Raw genomic sequence first — 24,406 nt, 5'->3', positions numbered from 1 at the left:
GTATGTGCAGGTAATAAATTAGCAATAATCAACTTCAGATGGCTTGAAGTTAAACACAAATATTTGTTTGACTAGAAGAACACTTCAGTTGAATCCTAAATAAAATGTACCTTGAGAATTCCTCTTTTTTTATGTTATGTGCCTACTTGCCCATTGTTCTGCAAGTAGTACTGAGCTCTGTGAAGGTCCTGATTTATCAGAGACTGGTGAGAGTTTATCAGAGAGCAGAGTGATTATAAGGTGAAGCCAATACCTTCCTTAAGTAGAAGAATTGTCAAGCCCATCATGTTTGGGGTCAGAGAGTACAGGTGAAGCAAAGTATCTTTGAGTTTTTCTTTTTTTTTTTCTCTAAGACAGTAAACTCAAACTCTCAGGGAGTAAAATCAGCACTGACTGCTGTACCCCATTCAGTATAAAAAAACTCCATTAAAAAAAAACCCAAACAAACAGCAAAGGTACTTGACACCTTTCAAAAATACATCTTGCTCTCCTTTTGAAAACCAGAAACTTGTTTTGCCCTCATCTGCTAAAACTTGTTTTGCTGTTCCCAGTGCAAGTTCCTCACTCAGATGGCCAGAGATTCCTGCCTGGCAGAATGGCCACACTGACTGGTTTGCTGAGCCCTGTCCAGACAGGTATGACATTGCCTGAAAACTCTTGGAGCTATGGCCTGATAATGTCCTGTCACTTCTGGTGCTTTGTTCAGGATAGCCTGCAGAGAAATAAATGCAGGTTGTAGCATGAAAATTGTCCCTCTAAGTTGTTTCATCCTGCAGACAGCAGGCCTGTCGTCCTGCACTTCACTGATTTAATTCCGCCCAGTCGCTCTCCAACTGGTTTTGTGAACTGCAGCTCTCTCTGTTCCCAGCCATTTGCCCTAATGGGCTGTGATGAGGGGTTGGTGCTTGAAAAACCTTTTTGTCAGAGCTGATGACAGTGGCTAATCAATGATTCATAAACAATTTCTTCAAAGTGGTATTTAGTCTTCTCCCCACGCAGAGCTCAGCAGAACAAAGGGTGGGTGTGTAGTTGCACCTCTGTCCTCACCTTCAGGCTTCCCATGCAGCGTCCACTTTGCCCTGGTGACCATCAGTGGCCACTCAGAGTGGGTAAGACTTTTTAAAATTGTGCATCCAGGCATACTAAAAAATACAAACAGCTGCTCAGCACAGACTCCCAGGATAATATCAAGTATTTAAAGTTATTGCTTTCTCCCAGTTTTCACAATCGAAAAGTTTGATTTGCTTAGTAAATCCATGTGAAAACAAGTGAGATGTAAATCTGCTTCTCAGAGATGTATCAGGAGGTCATGAAAATCGGCTGCCTCATCCTAATGCTCTAATTGGAAGCTTTACAAAAAGCTGAAGCTATTTTGAAAGACCTGAAAAGTGTCCTTATGTAAAATCAGGCCTTCTTTCAGGACCTGAATGAATTAAAAGCACCAGGTGAAAGCATCCTCTAAAGTATGGATGCCCTGGGTAGAGGTGGTACAGAGACAAGGCAGCAGATGGACCTGAAAATAATTGAAAATAACTACCTTTACTTAGAGTTAAATTCTTATTGAATCAGGCTGATTTAACTGTGAGACAGGAGGGGACAGGTAGCTACTGGTAGCTGGCATGAGGTCACTGAACACTTTCTTAAAGAGATCCTGTACAGCAGTTATTTTCAGGCTTTTTCAATTTAGAAACCCCTTCAGAGCAAATTTGTCTCAGATCTGCTGCTCCTTCATGGTTACAGGGAGCTGACTGGTCCAATGGACTGAAGAATTGAGGTACAGATGAGAGATGAGACAGTCCTGTGCATCTCATGCAAATGACAGAATAAGGAATGGTTTTAGCTTTGAAGAATTGAAGAGCAGCAAATAGGTTCAGTAAAGCTGAGTTAAGCTGTTCTAACCCTTTCAGGATGTGGTTCTGCGTAAAATCAATCATGTGTGTGGGGAACAGCTTCAGTTGTTATCACTGACTAGGATGTGCTTCCTGAAATAATGGTAATATAAGTGCTAATATTTGCTTTATGAAAGAGAGATGTTCATGTGTATCCTTCTCAGGAATTTTCCTCAGGATGGTTCTGTATAGAGAATCAAAGCCAGTTATAAACCTGTAAGCAAAATCTGTGTAAACACAACAATACATATGTTTCCTGCTTAAAATATGGGGCAAACAAGTTCTATTATATTAAATTTAGGGGTGCTATTTGTTACTAGTTTTCATTTCTGACAAGTACTAATTAAGTACTAAATATTGTTGTAAATAAATGCAAGTTTTATTTGGGAAAAAGTCATTTATGAGAGACAGCTGAACTGTAGTTATGATTAGTCTTCAGTGTCTCAGTGATCCATATCTTGCAGGAGACCTATTCAATATTTTGTTTTCATCCTGTCTTAGCAGATCTATTAGTAGAGTGATTATATATCATCTGCTTCCTCATCTGGTAAAAACTGGGAATTAGCTTTGTTTTCAGGGTTTTATACTTTTGTGATTCAGATCCCCATGTCAGCAGGCTTTAATGTGGAAGGGCTACTTCATACCACAACTGAGTGAGAAGCAGTACCAGAAAGGTGGGTGGGAAAACATCCACTGAGGATCACAGCCATTCACAAAGGAGAATTCTTCCTGTAGGAATAATAAACTCCTTTACCTCATGAGTTACATGTGGTCTTGCAGTATCTTCTTACCAATGTTTGCATGAAACCTTGTTTCTAAGTGTTGCCCATCCCTGAAGGAAGAGTTCTGAGAGTTCCAACAGTACTGGTGATGTGCAATCAGGTCTTTTGAGTAGGGCAATTAATGCTGTTCTATCACAGCTAAAAAGACCTTTATGGCAAATGTTGCGGGAAGATTGTTGCCCTAAGTGATAGCAGGGTATGTTTAAAGAAACTTTCTGTACTAAGAGAAAATGTTTTGTGGCAGAAATAATTGACTTTCATCTGGTTTGATCAGGGTTCATTTCACTTTTTAGCAACTTAATGGAGCGGCTTAAGTGAAAGGCTGTGCTTCTGGCAGGAACCTGTCTGCAGGTGAGAGCAAACCCTCCCTAGAGCAGAGTCAGCCCAGTAACCCAGAGCTACCTCTGATGGGCCCACCTTCTCTCATTAGCCAGGTTCAAAGGCGAGTAGGCTGACTAATGATGTGTCTTTAGGTATTATGTGATGGATCTGGGCATGTGACTCAATTCCTGATGGGCAGGAGAAACTGTAGTACTCTATTAGGTGGTAATTCATAACAAAATTGCTTCATTTGCAGTTAGAAAGTTCTGGAGAGTTGGTGAGTTGACTTCAAACTGGTTTTTAGCTTTGTACTTGAACAGGGAACCAGCACATGGTTGTGGTGTGGTGATTTTAGTTCTTGAGTAGAAGCTCTTGGAGTTAAAGATACAAGGCATCCATAAAAGACGTGTGAAGGAAATACTACTTTTAATGCAAGTTTAATTTCTTACCCTCCCTTTAGAAATCTCAGGGTTGTGTGAACATATTCTTCTCCCAGGTGGCTGGATGTTCTTCTAGGGCTGAATGATGCCTGTGTGGAACACTAAAGCTTTGGTACTAATAACTGAGTGTTCACAAGGCCCTGGTTATTCTGCAAATCAAAGGAGAAGATCCTAAAGAAAGCTGTAACATGACTGGAGTGGTCAAGGTGGTAATTTGCAAAGGGGGTGTTGAAATATGGTCATTAGTGGTGTTGTGTGATGCATACGTAGGAGCTTACTTTTGTAAAGCATTGCATGAGTTCAGCCTGCAGGTTTTGAGCACCAAGAGTTGTTAAAAGTGTGTCACCCAGCAGAGCCATTGTCCTCTTCTCAGGTTTAATTTTCAGGTTTAATTTTCAGATACATCATTTAGTAATGTTTATTTCTGTAATTCCCACACTTTAAAAAGGGTGAACAAAATCTATTAATTACTTTTTTTAGGAGAATTACTGAAGTTTGGATTGCTGTCTTGATTCTATAAACCTGCAATAAGTGGCAATGTCAAGGGTTCCCACCCCACCTCCTCCTGGGGAGATGTCCAGTGGACCTGTGGCTGAAAGCTGGTGTTACACACAGGTAATCTACATAAATTCCAATGGCTTTATTTTCTAGTCGAAGTTATTGTTTAAAAAAAAAAATCTAAAGTTATTGACATGTTGAAAGATTATAGCTGACAGTCTAACTAGCTCTCATAGTTAATGCTTGATATGTAAATTAAATTTTCTTAATATTTTCTACATCTTTTGTTCAGGTTAAAGTAGTAAAATTTTCCTACATGTGGACCATTAATAACTTCAGTTTTTGCCGAGAAGAAATGGGTGAAGTTTTAAAGAGTTCTACCTTTTCGTCAGGGCCAAATGACAAAATGAAGTGGTAAGGTCTTTATTCTAGCAACTGCTTTCGGTTTTTTGGGGGGTTTTTTATTTACAAAAATCTGAAGTTAAATTACAGATAAATTTTAAAACTTGGACATTTCTTGGAATTTTACTATATGTTTGAATTGGTTCTTATTTCAAAGTTTCAGCAGTCACAAGGGGAACATTTGTTTTGGTAGCATGTATCATTGTGTCTTGTAGAAATATCTCTGAATTTATTGTGGATACCATTTAAAAATTACAATTTGTCCATTTTTTTCAGGTGCCTGAGAGTGAATCCAAAGGGATTAGATGATGAAAGCAAAGACTATCTGTCATTATATTTGCTTCTAGTCAGTTGTCCAAAAAGTGAAGTCAGAGCAAAATTCAAATTTTCCCTACTGAATGCTAAAAGAGAAGAAACAAAAGCAATGGGTAAGGGAATATGAATGTGTTGCATGTGGATTTGTAAGAACATCCTGGAGAACATCAGCAATGTAATTTTTTTCAGTTGAGAACAGAATTTAATACTGAGATAAACTTTAAAAATATCTTTTTAATTTCCTTTTAGAAACTTAATTAAAAACTCCTGTTCATGTTTCGCACGTTTCTGATCACTGAGCTATGTTAATTTTATCCTGAGCAGTATAAATTACAGCACATTGCTAACTGCTGTCACTCCAGATTCTTGTCACCTACTTTTTCTAGCAGATTATTCTTACTTCCTGTTAGTAGGGGTATATTTGCTTGTTTGTAGCTAAAGTTGGAAGTGTTTGATTTCCATAGTTAATTAGATAAACATGCATGGCTGGTTTTTTTTAGGTACTCCTTTACAATGTTTTGGCCTGTTTCATCTGATTTACACTGGAATTGGTTTAAAAACATGAGCCATGTACCCAGGGAATTAGAAGACTTTGGAATAACTGGTGATTTGTTTTTAATTGTTGCGTCGATATGAAAAATGTATGGAAGGGTCATATGGAAGCCCCACCTTCATTGGAAATGCTTTTTGGGAAAGCTGGAATTCTCGTGAAAATGTGTAATTTATTGCTGATATGCATTGAATTTGTGCTGCTGCAAGTCCAGTATATGAATAATCCCTTTTACTCCAGGATTTAAGAGATCTTGCAAGGTCTGTTCTGTTGCGAGTTCTGAATTTCTGCTAAAAAGTTCTGCAGTTCTTGTACCCAAAGTTGATGCTCTTTCTCCTTGTGTAACTAGGCCCATTTGTAATCTTTAAGTAAATCCACAGAATTGAGTGCAAATCTAAAAATTAAATTGTGGGATTTTTTGGAAGGGAAGTAGATGTTTGTGTTTCATGTATATGTTTCACTGATGGAGATGGTTCCGTTCCCTGCAAGCCTCCAGATTCTGGAGCTCATGTGAGCAAAGATACACTTGTATACATTTGGTGAATTTTTTGGCTTGAGACAATCTTCTAGTCCAGTAGTGGATTGGTGTTTGTGATAAAATGTGAAACTGCAGTGTGTGCATCAAAAAATATTTTGAGATAATCACAGAATTGCTAAGGCTGCAGGTGACCTCTGGAGTCTGTCTACCCCAACCCCCCTGCTGAAAGCATGGTCAACTAGGGCAGTTTTCTTGGGACCTGTCATGCTTTGGATATCTCCAAGGATATAGACTCCACACCTTATCTGGGCAGCTTGTTTTAGTGTTTAACTAGATGCTGCTGCTCCTTTTTTGCCTTAGGGGTTCACTGCAGGCTCTCATTCATTTGTTGTCTACCAGGACCCCAATCTCCAGTGACCTGTTTCTTCCTGATCAGTAGGTCTGAGCAGACACTGAGCACAGCATTGCTGACATTGGCCTGCCCTCTAATTCTGACTTAAAAGCTCTCAGCTGGTTCATTATCCATTGCAATGCTAAAAATCACAAGGTGTCAAAACCCCAAAATCCTGTGAGTAGGTGTGTCTTCAGTTTCTGCAATAGTAGCTGTGCTGTATTTGGCACCACAGGAAATGTAAATATCTTTTCACTTTGGAAAATTAGCAACAGAAATCTTTTTCCTTGGACTTTCCAGCCATTTGCCATCTGCTGGAGATGCCATGTTTTTATTTATACAGTGAAATTATGCCCCACTTCAGATGTCCTTTTTAAATTGATAATTCATGCACAGACTGCTGCCTTCAAGTGATGAAGCTGTGTGCAAAATAGAGAGCAAACTAACATTTTAACTTTATGAAAAGGAAAAAAAACATTTATACTTTTATGCTGCTTTATTTTTGTGGTTTTTTATACTTAAAGTGCTACTGATGACTTAATTTGGGGGTTAACACTGGTTGTTGCTTGTAAGAGTAAAATCTAAGTCTGCAGATTAAAGGATTGGACTGAATCTAGAGAAGAAAGTTTTGAACCCTTTTGGAATGTGATTTTCTGATTTATTTTTTTTTCATTCAATTTAATGAGGTTGAAAGTTGGCCAGTATGTGAAAACACTAATCTAGATGCCTAAAAATCTATACGATATTTTTTAAAATGTGGTTTTCTTCCTTGGTGTCCAGATTTAAACAGGTGAACAGTGCTTTGTGTTTGCTGTGTCACCCTCAAAGCCCACACTGCACTTCAGTGAGTGCATTTCCTTCTGTGCTCTGCACAAGTGAGGGGTTGTAGTTGATATACGGGTGTGATAAGGTGACAGGGACAGAGACATCACACCTCCTGCAGTGTCAGTTCCTGAGTGGTTCTTCACTGCATTCTGAAAATACAATCAAAACCTCTACACTGCATTTTTCTTGATATAATTCTAGTGAAAAACTGTTCTGAATATCATTTTTCCAGCTACTGGTGGTGAGGACAATGTATGATATGTATGTTTTCTAACATACACAGTGTAGTACGTGGTCAGGTGTGTTCCAGTGATGCTACCAAGTTAATTAGTCTAGAGAAGTGTGACTTTCCTCACATGGCTTTATTTTGGAGGTTGTAGAAGGAATTGATATTTTAACAGATTCTGTCATGAAAAATACTTTCCTTTTAATACAAACTTCTGACTTAAACTTCTGAATTGCTCTCCAGAAGGCTAAAGCATCTCCCCATCCAGCAAATCAGATGGTGATGCATTTCTTGCCCAGCTCTTTTGGAATGAAAGTTCTGTCTTGGAGAATTCTTCGTGAGATCCCTCCCTGCTTCCCCTCTGGTCTTATTTCAGAAGTATTCTTGCTCTCTTCATTTTGAATGATCTTTCTAAATATAATCCAGAATATACTTTATTCTATATGTATTCTTAAAGCCTTTCCCAAACAACTTCTTTCCCGTGTTTTAGTTCTACATAAAAGTATATGGTGCTCTTTCCTGTGGTTCAATCTGGGAAACAAGTGACACTTTACAGTAAACAAGCCATGCAAAATACCTGATCTTACTGAATTATATGTGTTTGCACTGAGATGACTGTGGAAACTGTTTTTTTGGGCTGTGAACATTAGAACTGGAAAATAAGAGTTGTGTGGTCACAGCAAATCTAATGGATTTAAAAAAAATTCATATAACTATGGATAAAAGGTAAATGTAAAAGTAAATAATATCTTTTTATGACCAAAAATTAGTTTGCTACTTGAAAACTTATATTTCTGCTTGGCTATTTTAATGCTTCTACTGTATTTCTAACTGATTTCAACCTGTGAAACAAGATTTTCCATTTCAGGAAGAAGTCAAAACAGATTGTTATGACAACCGCAGAGCATTGTCAGGATGTGTTTGTGGTGACAAATTCATTGTAATGGTACTTCCCTGTGAACAATTTGTGTTTTGACACGTTGGCATTCTTAAACATGAACTGAAAGACTCCTCATGCTGGGAGGTGCCAAAGATAGATCTAAAGAGTTGATATGGTTTGAATTGCAAATTGTGCTCTACTATGTTCCATCAAGTGTTTTATAAAATAACACTATTGCAATATTAAAAAGCTTTTAATCAGTTGTGGGTTTTCTAGAAATGTGGCACACGATCCAAATGTGTGATATTGATTCGGGGTTTTTTATTAACACTTAGCCTTGATGTAGAATGAGGTGTTGCTGTTTGTTAATATTTGCCTTTAACTTGCTCTGTTTGTCCATAACTGTTTGTTATCAGAAAGCCAAAGAGCCTATCGATTTGTGCAAGGCAAGGACTGGGGGTTTAAGAAATTTATCCGAAGAGACTTTTTGCTAGATGAAGCTAATGGTCTTCTACCAGATGACAAGCTTACGTTATTTTGTGAGGTAAGTTGATATTTGCGAGGTTTTGAGTGGTAAACTTTTAAATAAAGTGGTTTATATTCTAAGAACTAGAGATTTATGTTGACTTTAACAGTAACATACTCTAGACCTTGTCTACTGTAAACGTGTAAAATACACATTTACTTGCTTTGTCTGCATTGCATTTTGTTTTCTTTTTTGATGCATGTGTGCTGAAATGTGAAATGTCTGAACTGATCACTTGGAAATTGTTGGACTTCTCCATGAATCTGTCAGGATCACGTTAGAATGAACTGTAGAATTACTTATGCATATGCATATATGCTGTCTATAGAAGTGCTGTTTTACTGAGGTCACTTTTATTTAAAGCAGCTCTCTTTGGAATTAGAGGATTGTTTTTCTCTGGATAAGCAAAAGGAAATGTTTACGTACTGGTTCATGTTATAAAAAACACCCAGCTAATTGCCAGAATCTTGTTCCTGTAATATCCTAATTGATGGCTTTAACCAATTAACAGGTCTTCCCAGTAAATTAAACACTTTATTTTTGTACTAATTGTTACATTTTGTTTTCTGGGCAAATGCAAGTGTCCTGTAGAAGGTGTACTTGATACTGAAAATTAGTATTGAGAGCTGTGGTATAAATTTAAATTCATGGAGTATTATCGTTCGTTTCCATAATATCAGTTATGTTGGTAACCTAAATTATCATATTGAAATTCAGTAAAAAGCTTACTTAGTGTTAAAAATGGAAACTAGGGAAAGTAGCAGTGTAAGTAGAGTGTATGTTAAATATACATTGGCCAGTTATCTGGGCTGCCATAAAGTGATTAGTGACTTAGGAGGATGATAGATGCTCTAACTGCTAATAAGTTTGCTTTGATCTGTGTATTTACAGGAAATGTGTAAAATTGTCTTGGCAAGATTACAATTTAATTATATGTCATTATGCTGGGTAGGAAGAATAATTGAAATGTGGCCCTTGAGACTAGATATTGCAAATATAGTGCATCTTATTTTCATTTAGACAAGTTAAATTAGCTGCATGATAAATTTGTTATGAATACAATTATTTGGGTGATAAAAGCAGATAAAACAAGTGTTTTATGGTTTTATAAAGATACTTTTGAGTATTTTCTCATTTTAAGTTGTCCTCTTAATGAACACTTTGATGTAAATGAACAGCTCTTAAAAGTAGTGTTTGGTTTTGGAAATAGATCACTCTCTAATTTTAGAAATGAAGTAAAAAAAAAAAAAGAAGAAATATTGAATTTTCCACAGAGAAATACTGTTATTTAAACTTTGATGCTAATTTTTGCATATAACTGTATTTCCCTACAAAATTTTTTGATGTTTTAATGTGAGTGACTTTTGTGAAGTGCTTGACCTACTCTGATTATAAATGCTGAAGGAAGTAAAACATGCAGTTCTGCATAGTGAACATGTTAAAATAACTTCTGGCTTATTTCAGGATAAAGGAAAAAATGGCAATCCAAATATTTTAAGAATTTATTTAGATATGTGATTCTAGCTCTTCAGCTGCCGTTAGAAATAACAGGTGTTGTTTGAAGGACCTCTTTCTATAGACAAGTCTGAAGTTTTTGTCCTTTTAAAACTTAACTTTAAGTGCTAATTTCTGTGTTTGCCTTCCTACTTGTATCCTGGTTGGAAAACTGACTTACCACTTAAAACTATATTGCATGAGACTTGTCAGACACAGCAGGTATTTAGTAAAGGCCGACTGTGTTGGTTGGCTCTTCCTCCTGTTGGATTGCAGGAAGATTATTTGGTCACCTTTGGCAGCAAAAGATATTCTGTGTTGCCAAAGGTTCCTAAGATCAGCTGGATATGCCCTTGGATTGGAACCTGAAGGGTTGTTAAGTTTAAATACTTAGTGCTGCCACTGACAAGTGACCTTGTGATTAAATACAACCTCAATTTTGGTTGTTTTTTTTTTTTTTAAGTGAACTGATCTCTGTTTCACTCAATTCTCCCTTTGTGTATAATCTCAAAGTACTGAAGCCTTACAAGTGTTTTCATTTGCTAATGGAATAGTATATTCTCTGCAGGGATGTTTTTCCTCATGAGTGCTTTCACAGATCTCTTACCTGGCTTAGCATGACAGTAGTCTAGGGAATCACTTATATTTTTACTATTAGATCACCACAGATTCAAAATCAAGAAAATTATATCAGTTAATACAATAATGTCTCACACACAGAACTTGTTCAAGTTGATGAATTTTCAGTCATTTTATGGGATTAACTTGGTTGGATTTCAGCTTGATTTAAATAAATTAAAAAAGGAAAATGCGGTTGATTTTAAGCATATCATCTGGACAAGTGAGATATGAAACATCAGACCCCTACAAGCCTTTGTATTTAGAATATTTAAAAGTTCTTGCTATTTATAGACAATACATGCCGGGCCACTCAGGTGGAGGAGCCTTGAATTAAAATTTTGCTCGGGTTATATGTTAAAACCATAGTAAATTGTTGTGTTGCACAACTTTCAATATATACTAGAAAGTGTTCTAAAATGGAAGCTTGGAAGGTCAGTGATCAGTTTAGGTGCACATGAGGAGTGTGTAGATGACCTTCTTAGGCACTGTCTGTAGCAACCAAGAGGATGCTGAGTGGACAACGGGGATCAGGAACTTTGAGTCAAGGCTCTGGAGAAGCACAGCTCTCCTCTGGCAACAGAAGATGAGCTTGGCTGAGCTAAAACTTCCTTTGTGTGTATGTTTATCTCCTGAAATCACTGTGTGTGTGAAAACTGTGAAATAGAGAACACGATAGCTCTATAAATTTTTTCAGTTTTATAAATGTACAGTCTTACCGTGACAGGGAAGATTTGCAGTGCTTTGGGTTTCTTTTTTTTTTTCCCTTTAAAAGGTGGAAGAATGTAAAGGAATGTCTTATATTCACAAGGGGGAATGGGTTGATACAGGGAATTATGCACTGACTCAAATCCCCAAGCTGCTGTCATAATTGGATCATCCTCCTCCTCCTCTGGTCTGGAGTTTGGTTTGCAGTGCTCCAACTTTCTGTGAAGCTTAGCTGTGCTATTTTTGCTTTATGCCAGATTTATTCCAGATGCTGTGCCTCTGGAAATCAATCAAAACCCTGATCCTGGCAGTATCAGCATTTTCTCTTAACATATAACCCTAATTTTCTGTATTTTGGAGATGGAGTGACCAAGGTCTTGTAGCATGGCTCTTTACAAAGATTTTATTCTCATGTGTGTGCTCTCAGACAAGAGAAGCAAAACCTGCTGAGCTCTAATGTTTTCCCTCATTAAAAGGATTCAGCATATGAAGATCCCTGAAAAAAGCAAGTAGGAGTGCTACTGACCTGTTTACTTCTTATGTGAAAGACTTAAACATGGAGCATAATGACAATATATTCACTTCAAATACACATATTTCACCATTTTCTTCAGTAGTTCTGTACAGAAATTACATCCTGTGAGCATGCATTTCATTATTGAAGTTACCTACTACATCTGGTATTTTGAAAATAATGGCTTTTAATCTTGTTTGGAAAACAATCACTTGTGATTCCTGCCTCAGCTGGACACAGTAAAAGGAAATAAGGAAGGAGCTGTTACTTGCACTTAGTTTGCATTACCACATTGCAGGTTAAGTATGAACTTACTGTCATTAAAATAAAGGCTATCTGATTAAAAATTTCTGTGGGTTATTCTTATGAAAAGTTCCTGTGACCTTGTGATCCTGATGATATGTATAAAATTTTGTATATATTTTATTTAAGTGTAAAGTGTCGAACTGGTAATTTAACTCTGAAATAGTTAAACTGTTAATGTTTTTTTTGATTCCACTGATATCCCAAGAACCATATCTCTCCTCAACTTATTTACTTTGGCATGTCTTTCAGGTAGCATGTGCTATTGTGCTCTTTCTTTTTGTTTTGGTTGGATAAGTAAATAATATTAGAGTCTCTAAGTAAAGCCCTATTTGTTGTATTTTACTTAAAAGTAAACTGTAAAGCATTAGTTTATGGTTCTGGTCTAATGCCAGAAACATCACTGTTTTTTTGCTTTTCTTTGGAATTACTGAAATTCTAGCCATAGGTACTGTAATTTAAATATTATTATTATTGGCATTCAGTTATGAAGGAGTTGTCTTGCTGTGATTTTCTGTTAGGTAAGCGTGGTCCAAGACTCAGTAAATATATCAGGACAGTCTAATACAAACACTTTGAAGGTACCTGAATGTCGACTAGCAGAAGATTTAGGGAATCTCTGGGAAACCACAAGATTTACAGATTGCAGTTTTTATGTAGGAGGACAAGAATTCAAAGCTCATAAATCTGTCCTTGCAGGTACTTTCTACTTTTGTCTCGCTATTATTTTGTAATTTAAATTGCTTAGAGTTTAAAATTTGATTATATTTAATACTTAACTTTTCTCGATGCAGCACGATCTCCAGTTTTTAATGCAATGTTTGAACATGAAATGGAGGAAAGCAAAAAGGTAAGCTTTACTGAAAATATTACCTGTAACTTTGTGAAAAAGGGAAAACTTGCAGAAAACTCGAGGTATTGCAGATTGAGGAAGATGAGAACTGTGTGATGAGGATGCATGGGGGGAAGAGGGACTGCTCCTGAATTCTCTCTTGGTGAGTTCTGAGGGAGTTTGTGTAGATAGAACAGAGAGGTGCTGCAGGATTTGTTTTTTCAGGTACTTGTGTCTGCCCTAGATGATGTTTCTAAACATTAGCTACTGCTGTAATTGGCCTGGTAATCTCTGCCCCTTTCTGCTTTAGTTTTTATCTTCACATAAGCTGATTGACTTGACTAAGGTTCTACTATTGTGTATTAAAGCATTTTTTTATGGTAGCCAAGAAACAAGGGGTGAATTATGATTCAAATTAAGCCCTGAGGCAGTGAAACACTGCTTTTCATTCACAGCTTCTGCAGGCACTTGACCTGTGTAAGTGTTTTGGATGGATAGTTAATCAGCAGAGAGCTGCTTCTGCTTTTATGCTCTTGTTACCTCCCACAGTGAGGAGTTGTTTGTGTCTTTCATGAAAAAGAATATGAAAAATAGGAATAGATGATCATCACCTGTTCTTGAAGGCTGCAGGATGCCACTGTGTGAGCAAATATACCAGAGGGATATGGTGCTGTAGTACAATTGAGTTTCACAGACATGGCACTTTGCTTCCCTGCACTTCTCCAGCTTGGAAACTTTCACAGGTGGGATTGGAATATTTGGAGCATTTTATTGAGGTTTTTGGGCTGAAAGAAACACAGCCATGTTACAGCTTCAGTAATGTGCCATGCCAGGCCTTTGTCTTCTTGTTAGCAGTAAATGTCCAGCACAGCCCAACTCCTAAGTAGTGTGATAGGGAACCAGAACACACCAGTGCCTCTTGTGTGCTGATGGCCTGTGATTTTTGTACTCCATTCAAAAGTCTGATGCTTCATTCTACATCTCTGACATAATTTCCTACTTCGTTAGTTGCTTCTAGGGAATGCTGCTGTAGAGTTGGGTCAAACATGCAATACCACTGTTGTATTAGGATGGTCTTCAACTACATGATGCCTGTTCAATGTGCTGCTTTGTTTGCTTTTTTGGATTCTGAGAACAAAACATAGGTTGTGTGGACTTAGTTGAAGTCAAGCGAAAAATGCCTCAACTTGTTCCGTCTGCTGCTCTGACTTCTGATATTCCAAACACTTTGCTGTTGGATTGGAACCTTTGAAGCATTTTTAAATATTCCTGAAACTGTGTCTTGATTTTTATGTACAATCTGTATGATAGATTCCAGAGTTATACATTTCTAGAAAGAAAGTTGCCATTACTTTTTATTGCTGAAGCTTTTCCAATGATTTCCACCTGACTTTTTGAGAGCTTTTTTGGTTGCTTTCTGCTTAACTTTGTTGAATGTTAACTTAATTTTGTAAGGATTTTGTATGATGGATGGCAAATGAAAACTTGTAGTGTGCATGCAGATGATAATGGATATTCACTTTAAATTTAAAAGACTTTTATTGATTCTTCTTCTTTCCCAGAATCGTGTAGAAATAAATGATGTAGACCCTGAAGTTTTTAAAGAAATGATGAGATTCATTTACACAGGAAAAGCACCAAACCTTGAAAAAATGGCTGACAATTTGTTGGCAGCTGCAGACAAAGTAAGTAGTTGACTCTGAAGTTCTCAAACCTCATGTTTGCTTGTGGAATATTCGTGTAAAAAAAAAATCTTAGGTTCAGATTGATACATACTTTGATTTTTTAAATATGAGAACCAGATCTCATCAGAAATGGAGAAAGATGGGAAAGAGTAGATTTTTATTTTTTTGTTTTTAGAAGTGGAAGGCTGATAAATCTTTCTTAAACAGAAGTGTTTCAGATATTTATTTACTATCAATTTTTTTTGGAATTTGAGGATTATTAATATGATTTGGAAAATTGGTCTTGAATAAAATATATCCTATATCTTTGTGTTCTTCAAGAAGATTTATACAAATTCGTGAATTAACTGCTCCCTAAAGTATTGCTACTTTAGAACTTTAATCTTTTTGTCTTCCCTACAAACATAACAGTTCTAATCTTTTATCTCTTCCGTGTTAGGATCTTGTCTACTCTTTAAACTGTTGCTCAATAGAAAAATACTCTTTCTGCTGTGCTTTTTGAGATAAAGGGACTTACAGCAGCTCAGCAATTAAAGTTATTTTATGAATGATGGCCTTTATTTAGGGAATAATTGATAAATGTAGAGACTATTATAAGGTACAGTTGTACGTCTGCATTACCAGAAAATAAAACTGTTCATAATGTGTCATCTTTCAAAAAAAGAAGCACAGTTTATTCATGCAAAATATAATATGAGAATGCATTTGTTTTATATCAAATTTCTGGTAGGCTGTGTCAAAGGTATGACAGAAATTAAGAAATTCAAAGATGGGTTGGGGCTAAACTTGAAACAGGCTAGTTTTAAATAGGCTAATGTATTTTGCCTAGGACAGTTTGATGAAACTCTCCATTATATAATATCTTGCCTCTTGCTTTGAGATAAGAACATGTCTAATTCTGATTTTGATAAAGAGCCCATGTGTGTTCCTTGCTCTTCCTCCCTTACCAAACTGAAAGGAGATGAAAACTTCTGAATTAGTCATTTTTGTTGTTTTAATAAAAGTTCTGTGGGTGAAGTGTTTGATCAGTTGGTCAAGCCTAGTGCATGTCTTATGTTTGAGAACTCTTCACTATAGCATATTGTGTTTTGAAGTACATGTTTGGAGGAGGTTTGATGTTAATCTTGGGAGGCACCAAGTCGTTCATGACTGGAACTGTCTTAAGAGCTGTGGAGATAAGGGCAGAAGGAATGAGTTTGGAGAATGATTAGTGTAGTTTTTCTCTTTCACCAGTATGCACTGGAAAGGCTGAAGGTGATGTGTGAGGAAGCACTCTGCAGTAACCTCTCCGTAGAAAATGTTGCTGACATTCTTATCCTCGCAGATTTGCACAGCGCTGAACAGTTAAAAGCACAAGCAATAGACTTTATTAACAGGCAAGTACTGTTTATGGGACTCTAAATACCTTTGTATTTATGCTTTGTGTACCTTTTCAATATTGGCACAATTCTCTCTTACAGGTGCAGTGTTCTTAGACAACTTGGGTGTAAAGATGGGAAAAACTGGAATAGCAAGTAAGTTTCCCTGCCCCACGATGTTCTGTACAAACACTGCTAAATAGACTGCAGATCTTAAGAACTGTTGCTTCATTTCCACACTACTGAGGCCTGTCACTGACTGTAAGTAAAGTAGGAATCAGCAGATGCTACCCCAGTTATGATTGTGACTTCCCCTTTAAATGACAGGGAGCGTTAACTGCCCTCCAGTGTGAGAACCTAACAATAGCTGGCTTTTATTCCCACTCCTAGGGACATAGTGCTGTGAGATGGTGGCAGCAGCCTTTATAAAGGAAACCATTCTCTTCACTAACCAGGTTTGTGCCTGGAGGAGTGATAACCCCAGTGTGGTTTCAAGACTTGCTTAGGTCAGTGTGAGCCCGCAGTGTTGCCTGAGCCTGCCGTATTTCCAAAGACAGGAGGGCAGTTGCTCTTTTTTGCCTTTGGGGACATGTTTGTGCATCTTCCCACATGCCAGCACTGGTGCTCTGGAGGCCACACAACTAGTCAGGCAGGTCCCTCCGATCTGGCTGACTCTGAGTGCTCCTGCCTACACTGGAAATAGGTTGAGACTGTGTGGCTCAGACTGTGGCACTGATTGCAGCAGCAGCTCAAGTGAGTCATGGGGTAGAAGACAGGAATAGCCAGTGGTGGGGTCAGACAGTAAAAGGGCAGTAGAGCATTTATTTCTTACTGTCAGGATCTCTAGAGAAGTTAAAGGCTGGGTTGTACCAGTTAGTTTAAATTAGAGTGTTTCTCCTTTGAATAAAAAAGGCTTCACAGGCCTAATGATTGAGCATGATGTGGAAAAGAAGGGGCTGGTGGAAAGTAAATAGTAAAATACCAGTAATAAGGATAAGTCAGAATTGTGACTATGTAAACTAGTTGATGTATTTATTTCTCCTCAAGTGATTTGGAAGTTCCTGAGCTGACTTCAGTCTTGAGTAATTGCCAGCTAACATGCTGGCCATCTTTGCTTCGGCTAAAGCATCCACAGTAAATCAGAGAAATAATGTGAGAGGGCCTGGCTTAATTTACTGACTCTGGGCACCAGGAAGTCTGAACTTTGGTTTTGTTTCTCAAGGCACTTACCTTTACTGACTTGCAGCAGAAGATTAAAGACTTGCATTAGAAATCTGCCAAAGGTGTTTTAGAGATCATATGGTACAGAGGTCAACTGCTAACTTTATACTTGATTGTGTTCCTGAAACAGTATGAGGGTGCTCATGAAAGGCTTCTGAAAATGTAGAGCAACAGAAATTTGGGATTGATGCATAAGATGTTAGTTCCAAATTACAGATTTATCCTGTGTCAATGTGGTATTCATCCCAACCAGTGCAATATTCTTCATGTGCAGAGTGAATTTTTTTGCTTTCATCTATATTATTTCACCAAAAAGTAAATACATACATTGAGTAAATGCATAGTTTTTAATCTCCAGGATGTCAGTGTAATACTTGCTGAAATCTGTTGTTGTTTCTATGTTAGTTAAAAATCAACAGTGGCCATTGAAAGCCATTTTGAATGTAGTCCATCATCTGTACTGAAAAAAAGGGTGAATGTTCTCAAGTATGCTCCACTGGTACCGAGACTGCAGACTCCCAGGGAAGGGTTTTGTAGCCAGCCAGCTAATCTGTCTTCATGGCTCTTTATAGTAGATGAACTACATCATTTTTGCTGCAGTTTCAGCTGATTCATTTTGTCATCCTTCTCTCTCCCCAAATTGAGCATGCCCTTTTATGTAATGAGATTATCATGTCTCGCCTTGCTTTTTGTCTCTGCTCTGGAACTCATTTTCCTCTAGTCTTCCTCTTTATTTTAGTGTTTTTCCTGAGCAATTTCAAGGTGGTTATCCTAAAACAGTGCGCAGTAATGGATGTAGTTCTGTAGCTGAGGTCTTGCTGGTGCTGAATAGTCCTACATCTGATTATGATGATAAACCCATATTGCAATTCGCTGCATCTGTCCATCGGCATCCTTACTGGCTTTCATCGTCTGTCATTTTACAGTGGCTCTTCTGCACTAGCCCTGCCTTGCCTGCTCTTCTCCGCTGTGCATTTGGTTTGTAAAATTGTGTGACTGTTCTTAATGCTTCTGTTTTCAGCCAAGCAACAGACATAATGGAAACAGCAGGCTGGAAGTCCATGATCCACTCCCACCCTCACTTAGTAGCAGAGGCCTTTCGCGCACTGGCGTCTGCACAGTGTCCACAGTTTGGCATTCCACGCAAACGGCTAAAACAGTCATGAAATCTTCCATGAACTTTAGAGAAATTGGACTGACTCTACTCCTCCATGTCCAGAGGTGTTTTCACAAAGCATAACAAGAGTTTTTGTTATCCTTGTCCACAGAACAGAAGCTGAAAAAGCCTATTGTTTGCTTTTCAGATGGATAATTTATGGTTTAATCCTCAGCTTTAAATTAGACTGATTAATTCACTGAAAGGCCTTAAATTATCTTCAATGACTCTCTAGTCCATATAGTCTAATGTATCTTGATTTTTTTATTATTATTTTTAATGTGCCTTGTCTTTTTGACTAGGCTCTGCAGGATTGCACTAGCTCCATAATGCAGTAAAGTTGAAAACTGAAGATTAATTTTTGAAAGGGATCTTCCATTATTTTCAGAAGAAAAGAAAAAAAGATTATAGTTTGGTCCTGTGCTAACTGGAAGGTTTTGACTGGCCTCTCATTAAAAGCACTTGAACCAGAGGCACATCATGTACCCTAGACAAGTGCTAAATATAGGGAGAGCCTGCTTACCTTCAGCGAATGCCTACAGGCTATTTATGGCAATATACTGCTTTGAACGTAATTTATTTTTCATTGTGGGGGCAAATATGCAATGGTTTGGCCCAAAAATGTATTTTCATTACAGTTTGTAATGCTTACTGTGTGTGTGTCAAAACTGTCCAAGCGGTGAAAAGAAACACAGAATAAACCTCTTGCTTGTGTTTCTTTACGGTCCATCATTAGTTTACATTTAATGCAGAACTGAACGAGAGGTAAAGAGTTCAGTGTGAAAAGGAATAATGTTGTATATGGAAAAATTATATCCCACGTGTGTGGTTAACATAGAAAAGTAAAGGATGCATAGAATGACCAAATGTAAATTGAGGAAATGGGCCAAATGGATTCTGAATATGCACTTTTAATGTGTAACTTTTATATGTTGTGTGGTACATATATATTTTGCTTTTGATGAATTAATGAGGTACAGGTAATTGTGGCTTAACTTTTTAGATACATTTTAAGATGCCCACAGCCACATGGGATTTAGTTTTGTTAGAAAAGAAAGGCATGTCTTTTTAAGACTCAATTGAAGGTGGCTATTGCAAGCTTTCATATTTAAGTAACAGAATATTTTCGCTTATTTGAAAAAGGCATGTGAATGGTAAAAACTTTGAAGGGATTTTTCCCATCTTGACTTATGTGCACAGCTTCCATTAACACCTGAGGAGGCTGTGTACACATCGAGGAGTATTTCCCTGAAATGTCAGATGGTATTTGCAAGCAGAGACTTGCTCAGTCTTGCATTTCAGTTATTGTACTAGCATTGTGGATGGTATTGAAATTCTGCATAATGTGAAAAGGATGAAACATTTGTAAACTGCTTGTCACGGGCCAGTTCTTTATTATATGAACCTTAGCTTTAATATCAACATCCTCAGTGTTTGATAGCTTTGTTTACAATTGGGAGGAAAAGTCTGCAGTAGTGCACACTCTAAATGTTCCCTGAGTTATTGCATTGAGTTTACTGTAATAGTCATAATATGCTGTATTTCTTTTTATTTGGGAAGACTTGGGTTTAGCAGTGGGGAATGAGAGGAGATCTCACTTAATTTATAAACGTATTTGCATAAGGGTTTGAGTTGACCTATTAAAAAAAAGTTATGCAGGGAGGAAAGAGGAAGAATTTTGAATTGTTTACTGTCTTGAAATCTATCTCCATACTCATTTCATTCAGATTCATCTGAATTGCTCTGAACAAAATTTTTGGAGGAAAGAATATATAGTTTTATACTTTGGCTTCTTGTAAGGCACTAGCAAAGGTAAATAGGAAAAAATATCCAGTCCAATTTTGAAGACTAAAACCTCTAAATGTGCATTTTCTTCTTGACTTCTGACTAAATCTTTATGATGGATGAAGTGTAAAATCGGAAACTTAACTAGTACAGAAGGCATCAAGTTATATATTTGTAGAGATTTATCCTTTTACCAGTTTTTAGGTATTTATCTGAAATAAGGTCTCGTAGGCATTCTCCACAATAAGAGAGTAAAGGCAATTATTCCAAAACCATGATTTTTTTGCTGCACTGTGTAATGCGTTGGGACTACAGATCCTCGTGCTGATCACTGTAAAACTCGCAGCTCTCACGTGCAAAGTGACTTGAATAGTTACTGGTGTAATGATTGCCCAGGTCAGCCTGTTCTGAAGTAACAACATAGAGTAATCAGAGGGAAAGCTTAAGGATTTCTGTGAATTTTTTTTTTTAAGAAGCTTAATAGCACACTTGGTACCAAAAAATGTCAGACACTGTGCTGTGATATCATCTACATCGTAGAGTGTCCCCTTCTCCAGTCAGGCAGTGTAAACCAGATGTCACACTAACAGGAAAAAGCCCTATGATGATTGATCTGTTTAGATTTGATTTTATTTATTATGTATATTTTCAAGTTTTGTCAGCTCTTAAGAAACAGGTAAAACAATTGCTGTATTCTTAAGTGAATGCACTAATTATTCACCTCTTTAATTACCTACATGCAGTGTTCTCACTGAAACGGGACAGCTGGTAATTACAACCTTCTTCTTCGGATTCAGTAGCTTCGTTTCATTCCCCACACCTCAAGAACTTGCCCTTCAAAGCCTCAGTTGTCAGTTCAAAGTGCAGCAGATCGAAAAAAAGCTATCTAAATTTTTTTTTCAGGCTGAAACCTGAGTTTTGTGTTTTGTTCTTTTTTTTTTTTTCCTTAGTTTTCTATCCAGATTAAGACTATGACGTATGAAGGTGCCATGTTTTGGCTTGCCAACACTACCCTCTCAGATAGATGTGAACCACCGCTTCCATACTTTTCTGGGGAGAACCCTGCATGTGTCCTGTGTGTGCGTGCGCGTGTGTGTATGACTGTGCGGTGTTTTTTTTGTCAAGAATGACTTTCTAAAAATAAGGACTCAATTTGCTGTTAAAATGCTATTATGTATTATATATATATATATTTTTTTTTTTCCATTCGAGCCTCTCCTAAGGAGATGCTTTGGGTGGAAGTTGCTTCAATAAATAATCCTTATTTCCTAGTCCATTTACTGCATGCAGAAGTATGAACACATTGTGCCTTTTTAGGAAACTGTTGCAGTGAAGGGAAGGTTTAACAGGATACAAGGTCTTTGTGAAAGGTATTTTTAAAGATGAAGGAGAATGCTGTTTGATACTCAATTGAGATGGAAAAGTTGCATGTCGATTCTTCTTCCTAAATTCAGTTTCACCGAGGTAGAAACTACACAAACAAGTGGAATAAGTATTACAGATACAAGTTGAGTAATGGTATCATTTTGTGAAATTGTGATAATATTTGCTGTTACAAGATAAGTGTATGTCAAAACGTGATAATCATGGACACAGAGTTACTCTAGTTCTGATGTTTTTCTAAACATTGAGTATTTAGTATAAAATTCACCTTTGCACAGAAGATCAGTAGAAGACCTGTATGGAGGTTATGTTCCTTTTAAATCCTCACAGCAAGTTTTCTCCCTTGGGAGTATAAAATGATGTGCAGTATTTGAAACTGTGTTTCATGGAAGACAGTGAATTGAAAATGTGAGGTGTTGCTACCTGAAATGTTAAATTTTGTTGAATTTTACAGCTGGTTAAAATTCCTAAGCTTAATTGATTTGGTTTTTTTTTTTAATTGACAAGTGGAATGTTACCTGTCCTCTTTGTCTGGTGTTAATAGTGTATTTAGTGCAGAGCTTAGCTCCTTAGCTAGCAAGACACTTAGTCTCATAACTTGGCTTCTGCTTACAGTAAATGGACTATGTTTGTAAAGGGAATTCACTATTTCAAGTGTTTTGCAAGGAACTTCACTGTATTTGTAACCTGGTTTTTGAAGGCTTAAGATCAATGAGTCCTATTTTAGAAATTAAACCAGTGAAATGACTTAGACCTGTTTTGGGGTGGAAATGATTAAGAGAATTCAGATATGTAAACAGTTGTATCAAACCATCCAGCCTTTTTTTATCAGCTGATGTTAATGGTGAAATACTTTTTGTACCTTGTTGCTGAAAATATTTTTGCGTTTCAGCACATCAAGTTACAATAAAGTTGTTACTTATACAGAATGTGTCTGTCTGGCTTGTATTTGTTTGCCTTTTTTTTTTTTCCCCTGTATCTGTTCCCAGTGGCTGCCTTTGCTTTGAGAAAGGTATTTTACCAGCACTGTGAGTCTAGTGAAAAATATACTGCTGTGCTTTTGGAAACCTCTTCTGGGGAGGATCATCTTGCAGCCTGACTTTGATCTCCACTAACTTAGTTATTTTTCCATTTTGACGCTTTCAAATATCTTAGAGCTCTGAACAACTTAACTTGCCTACCTGAGAAGTGATTGCCTTTACACAGACTCTGTCTGGACTGATGCTTGGTGGGAAGAAGGCTTGGTGCTGTGGTAATGAAGATGTCTTTCTCCACCTGCCATCAAAAACTGTGATCTTTTGTCCTGTCAAAGAGTATAGGCTTATAATGACCACATCCAACAGGAATGCTGTTTGCATTTGTTACAGAAGAAGTGGTTTGTTAGAGTAATCTCTATGAGGAGTTCATGGGGTTTAATATGGTTGTAAATATTTTGCACTCATATGTAGGACTGTTGATATTGAGAGTTGCCTTCTGTGTATTTGACTTTGGATGCACTGAACTCCAGAAAACAATGGATGTCAAGGTAAGTTATCTCATTAAAAGTGTTTGTGTGTAGGTACATGTAAAATTCTCAAGGTTTAACAATGGCATAACTCACACCTTCACAGGCAACTCCAGTAACCTGCAAGGGAAACAGGACTGTTACCACTGTGAGTGGTGATATGAATTATTTGTGCAAGTCCAACTTTTTGAAATGAGCTTCATTTTTTAGGTAAAAAAAATATTAAACTTCATTATTTCTTTTTTTAGAAGGCTGTATTTTTATCCTTAATCTTTCTGAAGTAATTTTTCTTCCAAGGTGTTTATCTTGTCATCATACAAAAGTTTTCTTTGTTATTCAGCAAAATGGATTCAATGAACATTGATTAAAAAAAAAGCACCTATTTTCTTTGTAAAATGAATTCTAATAGTTTTGTGAGGAAACTAGGCACTTAAAGAAAGCTTTTCTCCTTAGAGATGAATGCTTCTGTTGTGAGTGTTTTACAGTGTCAGTCCAGTCCAGTGTACGTCCTTCTCTTTCGTTAAAAAGGGAAAACTCAAATAACAAGTTGGTAATATATGCTACCATACACTGAAGGGACAGTTTGATGTCCTACAGAGTAGTGCCAGCTTAACCAGTCTCTGTTACTGCCACGAGAAGTTATTTCAGAGTGCAGCCTGAGCAGTCACAGGTGAGAAATGTTGATTAAAGTGTCTTTGTGCCACTTCTCCAAACCTCACAGCATTAATGGTTTTCTATGTTTTAAGATAACTTCTGTTACTATTTAAGTCAGAGTATTACCTGTTCCATTACAACTTTAACTTGCCATGTTTTTTAAGTAAATTAGATTAACAAACTGCTTCCATTATACACAAATAACTTTGCACTTAATGTTGTGATAGTGTGGTAACAGGAATTGCTGTTAATTGCCATTGAAAATTAGAGTAGTTTTGAACAGTTTGTCTTTCTACAAACTTCTTGGTAATTTTCCACTAGAGGAACATGGGTTTTATTGTCAATTTTGAAGATTCCTTCTTTGTACTCTCAGAGAAACCTGGAAAAAATACAAGTACAGGAGTGGAATGAAGCATTTCTGATGTATGATGCAAAGAACTTGCTTTTTCCCTTACAAACACTGCAAAAAATATCAACTGTGAGATATTCTCAGCTGTGAGAATTCCTGAGTGCTTTGGAATGGCATTCCAGAGGGTGTCAAATAAGTTATATTTTAAACAGTATGTGAAGTTGATGCTCAAGTGCAAAATTGGGTTTCTCATGAGTCAAGTATAAATAACAGAAATGAGCTTGTGACTCAAGACTCAGGAGGGAAAAATAACTTTGCA

General features: G+C 37.0%; 1 protein-coding gene across 3 annotated transcripts in view; it reads left to right on the top strand.

Annotated features, from left to right (window-relative positions):
• Positions 1 to 619: 619 nt before the first annotated feature.
• The window catches only part of SPOPL (speckle type BTB/POZ protein like), a 50,670-nt gene continuing 26,883 nt past the window's right edge, over positions 620 to 24,406 (top strand). The window contains exons 1-11 of one of the 3 annotated variants that reach the window (XM_018078893.2): positions 620 to 635; positions 3,913 to 4,047; positions 4,223 to 4,344; positions 4,609 to 4,760; positions 8,414 to 8,541; positions 12,682 to 12,859; positions 12,955 to 13,010; positions 14,555 to 14,677; positions 15,911 to 16,053; positions 16,138 to 16,191; positions 18,278 to 22,505. In XM_018078893.2, the coding sequence (XP_017934382.1) occupies positions 3,970 to 4,047; positions 4,223 to 4,344; positions 4,609 to 4,760; positions 8,414 to 8,541; positions 12,682 to 12,859; positions 12,955 to 13,010; positions 14,555 to 14,677; positions 15,911 to 16,053; positions 16,138 to 16,191; positions 18,278 to 18,422 (1,179 nt within the window). In that variant the 5' untranslated portion in view covers positions 620 to 635; positions 3,913 to 3,969 and the 3' untranslated portion in view covers positions 18,423 to 22,505. Of the gene's footprint in view, positions 636 to 3,912; positions 4,048 to 4,222; positions 4,345 to 4,608; positions 4,761 to 8,413; positions 8,542 to 12,681; positions 12,860 to 12,954; positions 13,011 to 14,554; positions 14,678 to 15,910; positions 16,054 to 16,137; positions 16,297 to 18,277; positions 22,506 to 24,406 lie in introns of those variants that run through there. The other 2 variants (XR_001921482.2, XM_018078894.2) reach the window with 2 other exon arrangements.

The sequence above is a fragment of the Manacus vitellinus genome, unplaced genomic scaffold (genome assembly GCF_001715985.3).
Source record: "Manacus vitellinus isolate BGI_N305 unplaced genomic scaffold, ASM171598v3 scaffold_43_pilon, whole genome shotgun sequence".
Lineage (NCBI taxonomy): Eukaryota > Metazoa > Chordata > Aves > Passeriformes > Pipridae > Manacus > Manacus vitellinus.
Note: the sequence above shows the minus strand (reverse complement) of the source record. Positions and strands in the feature narration are given on the sequence as shown.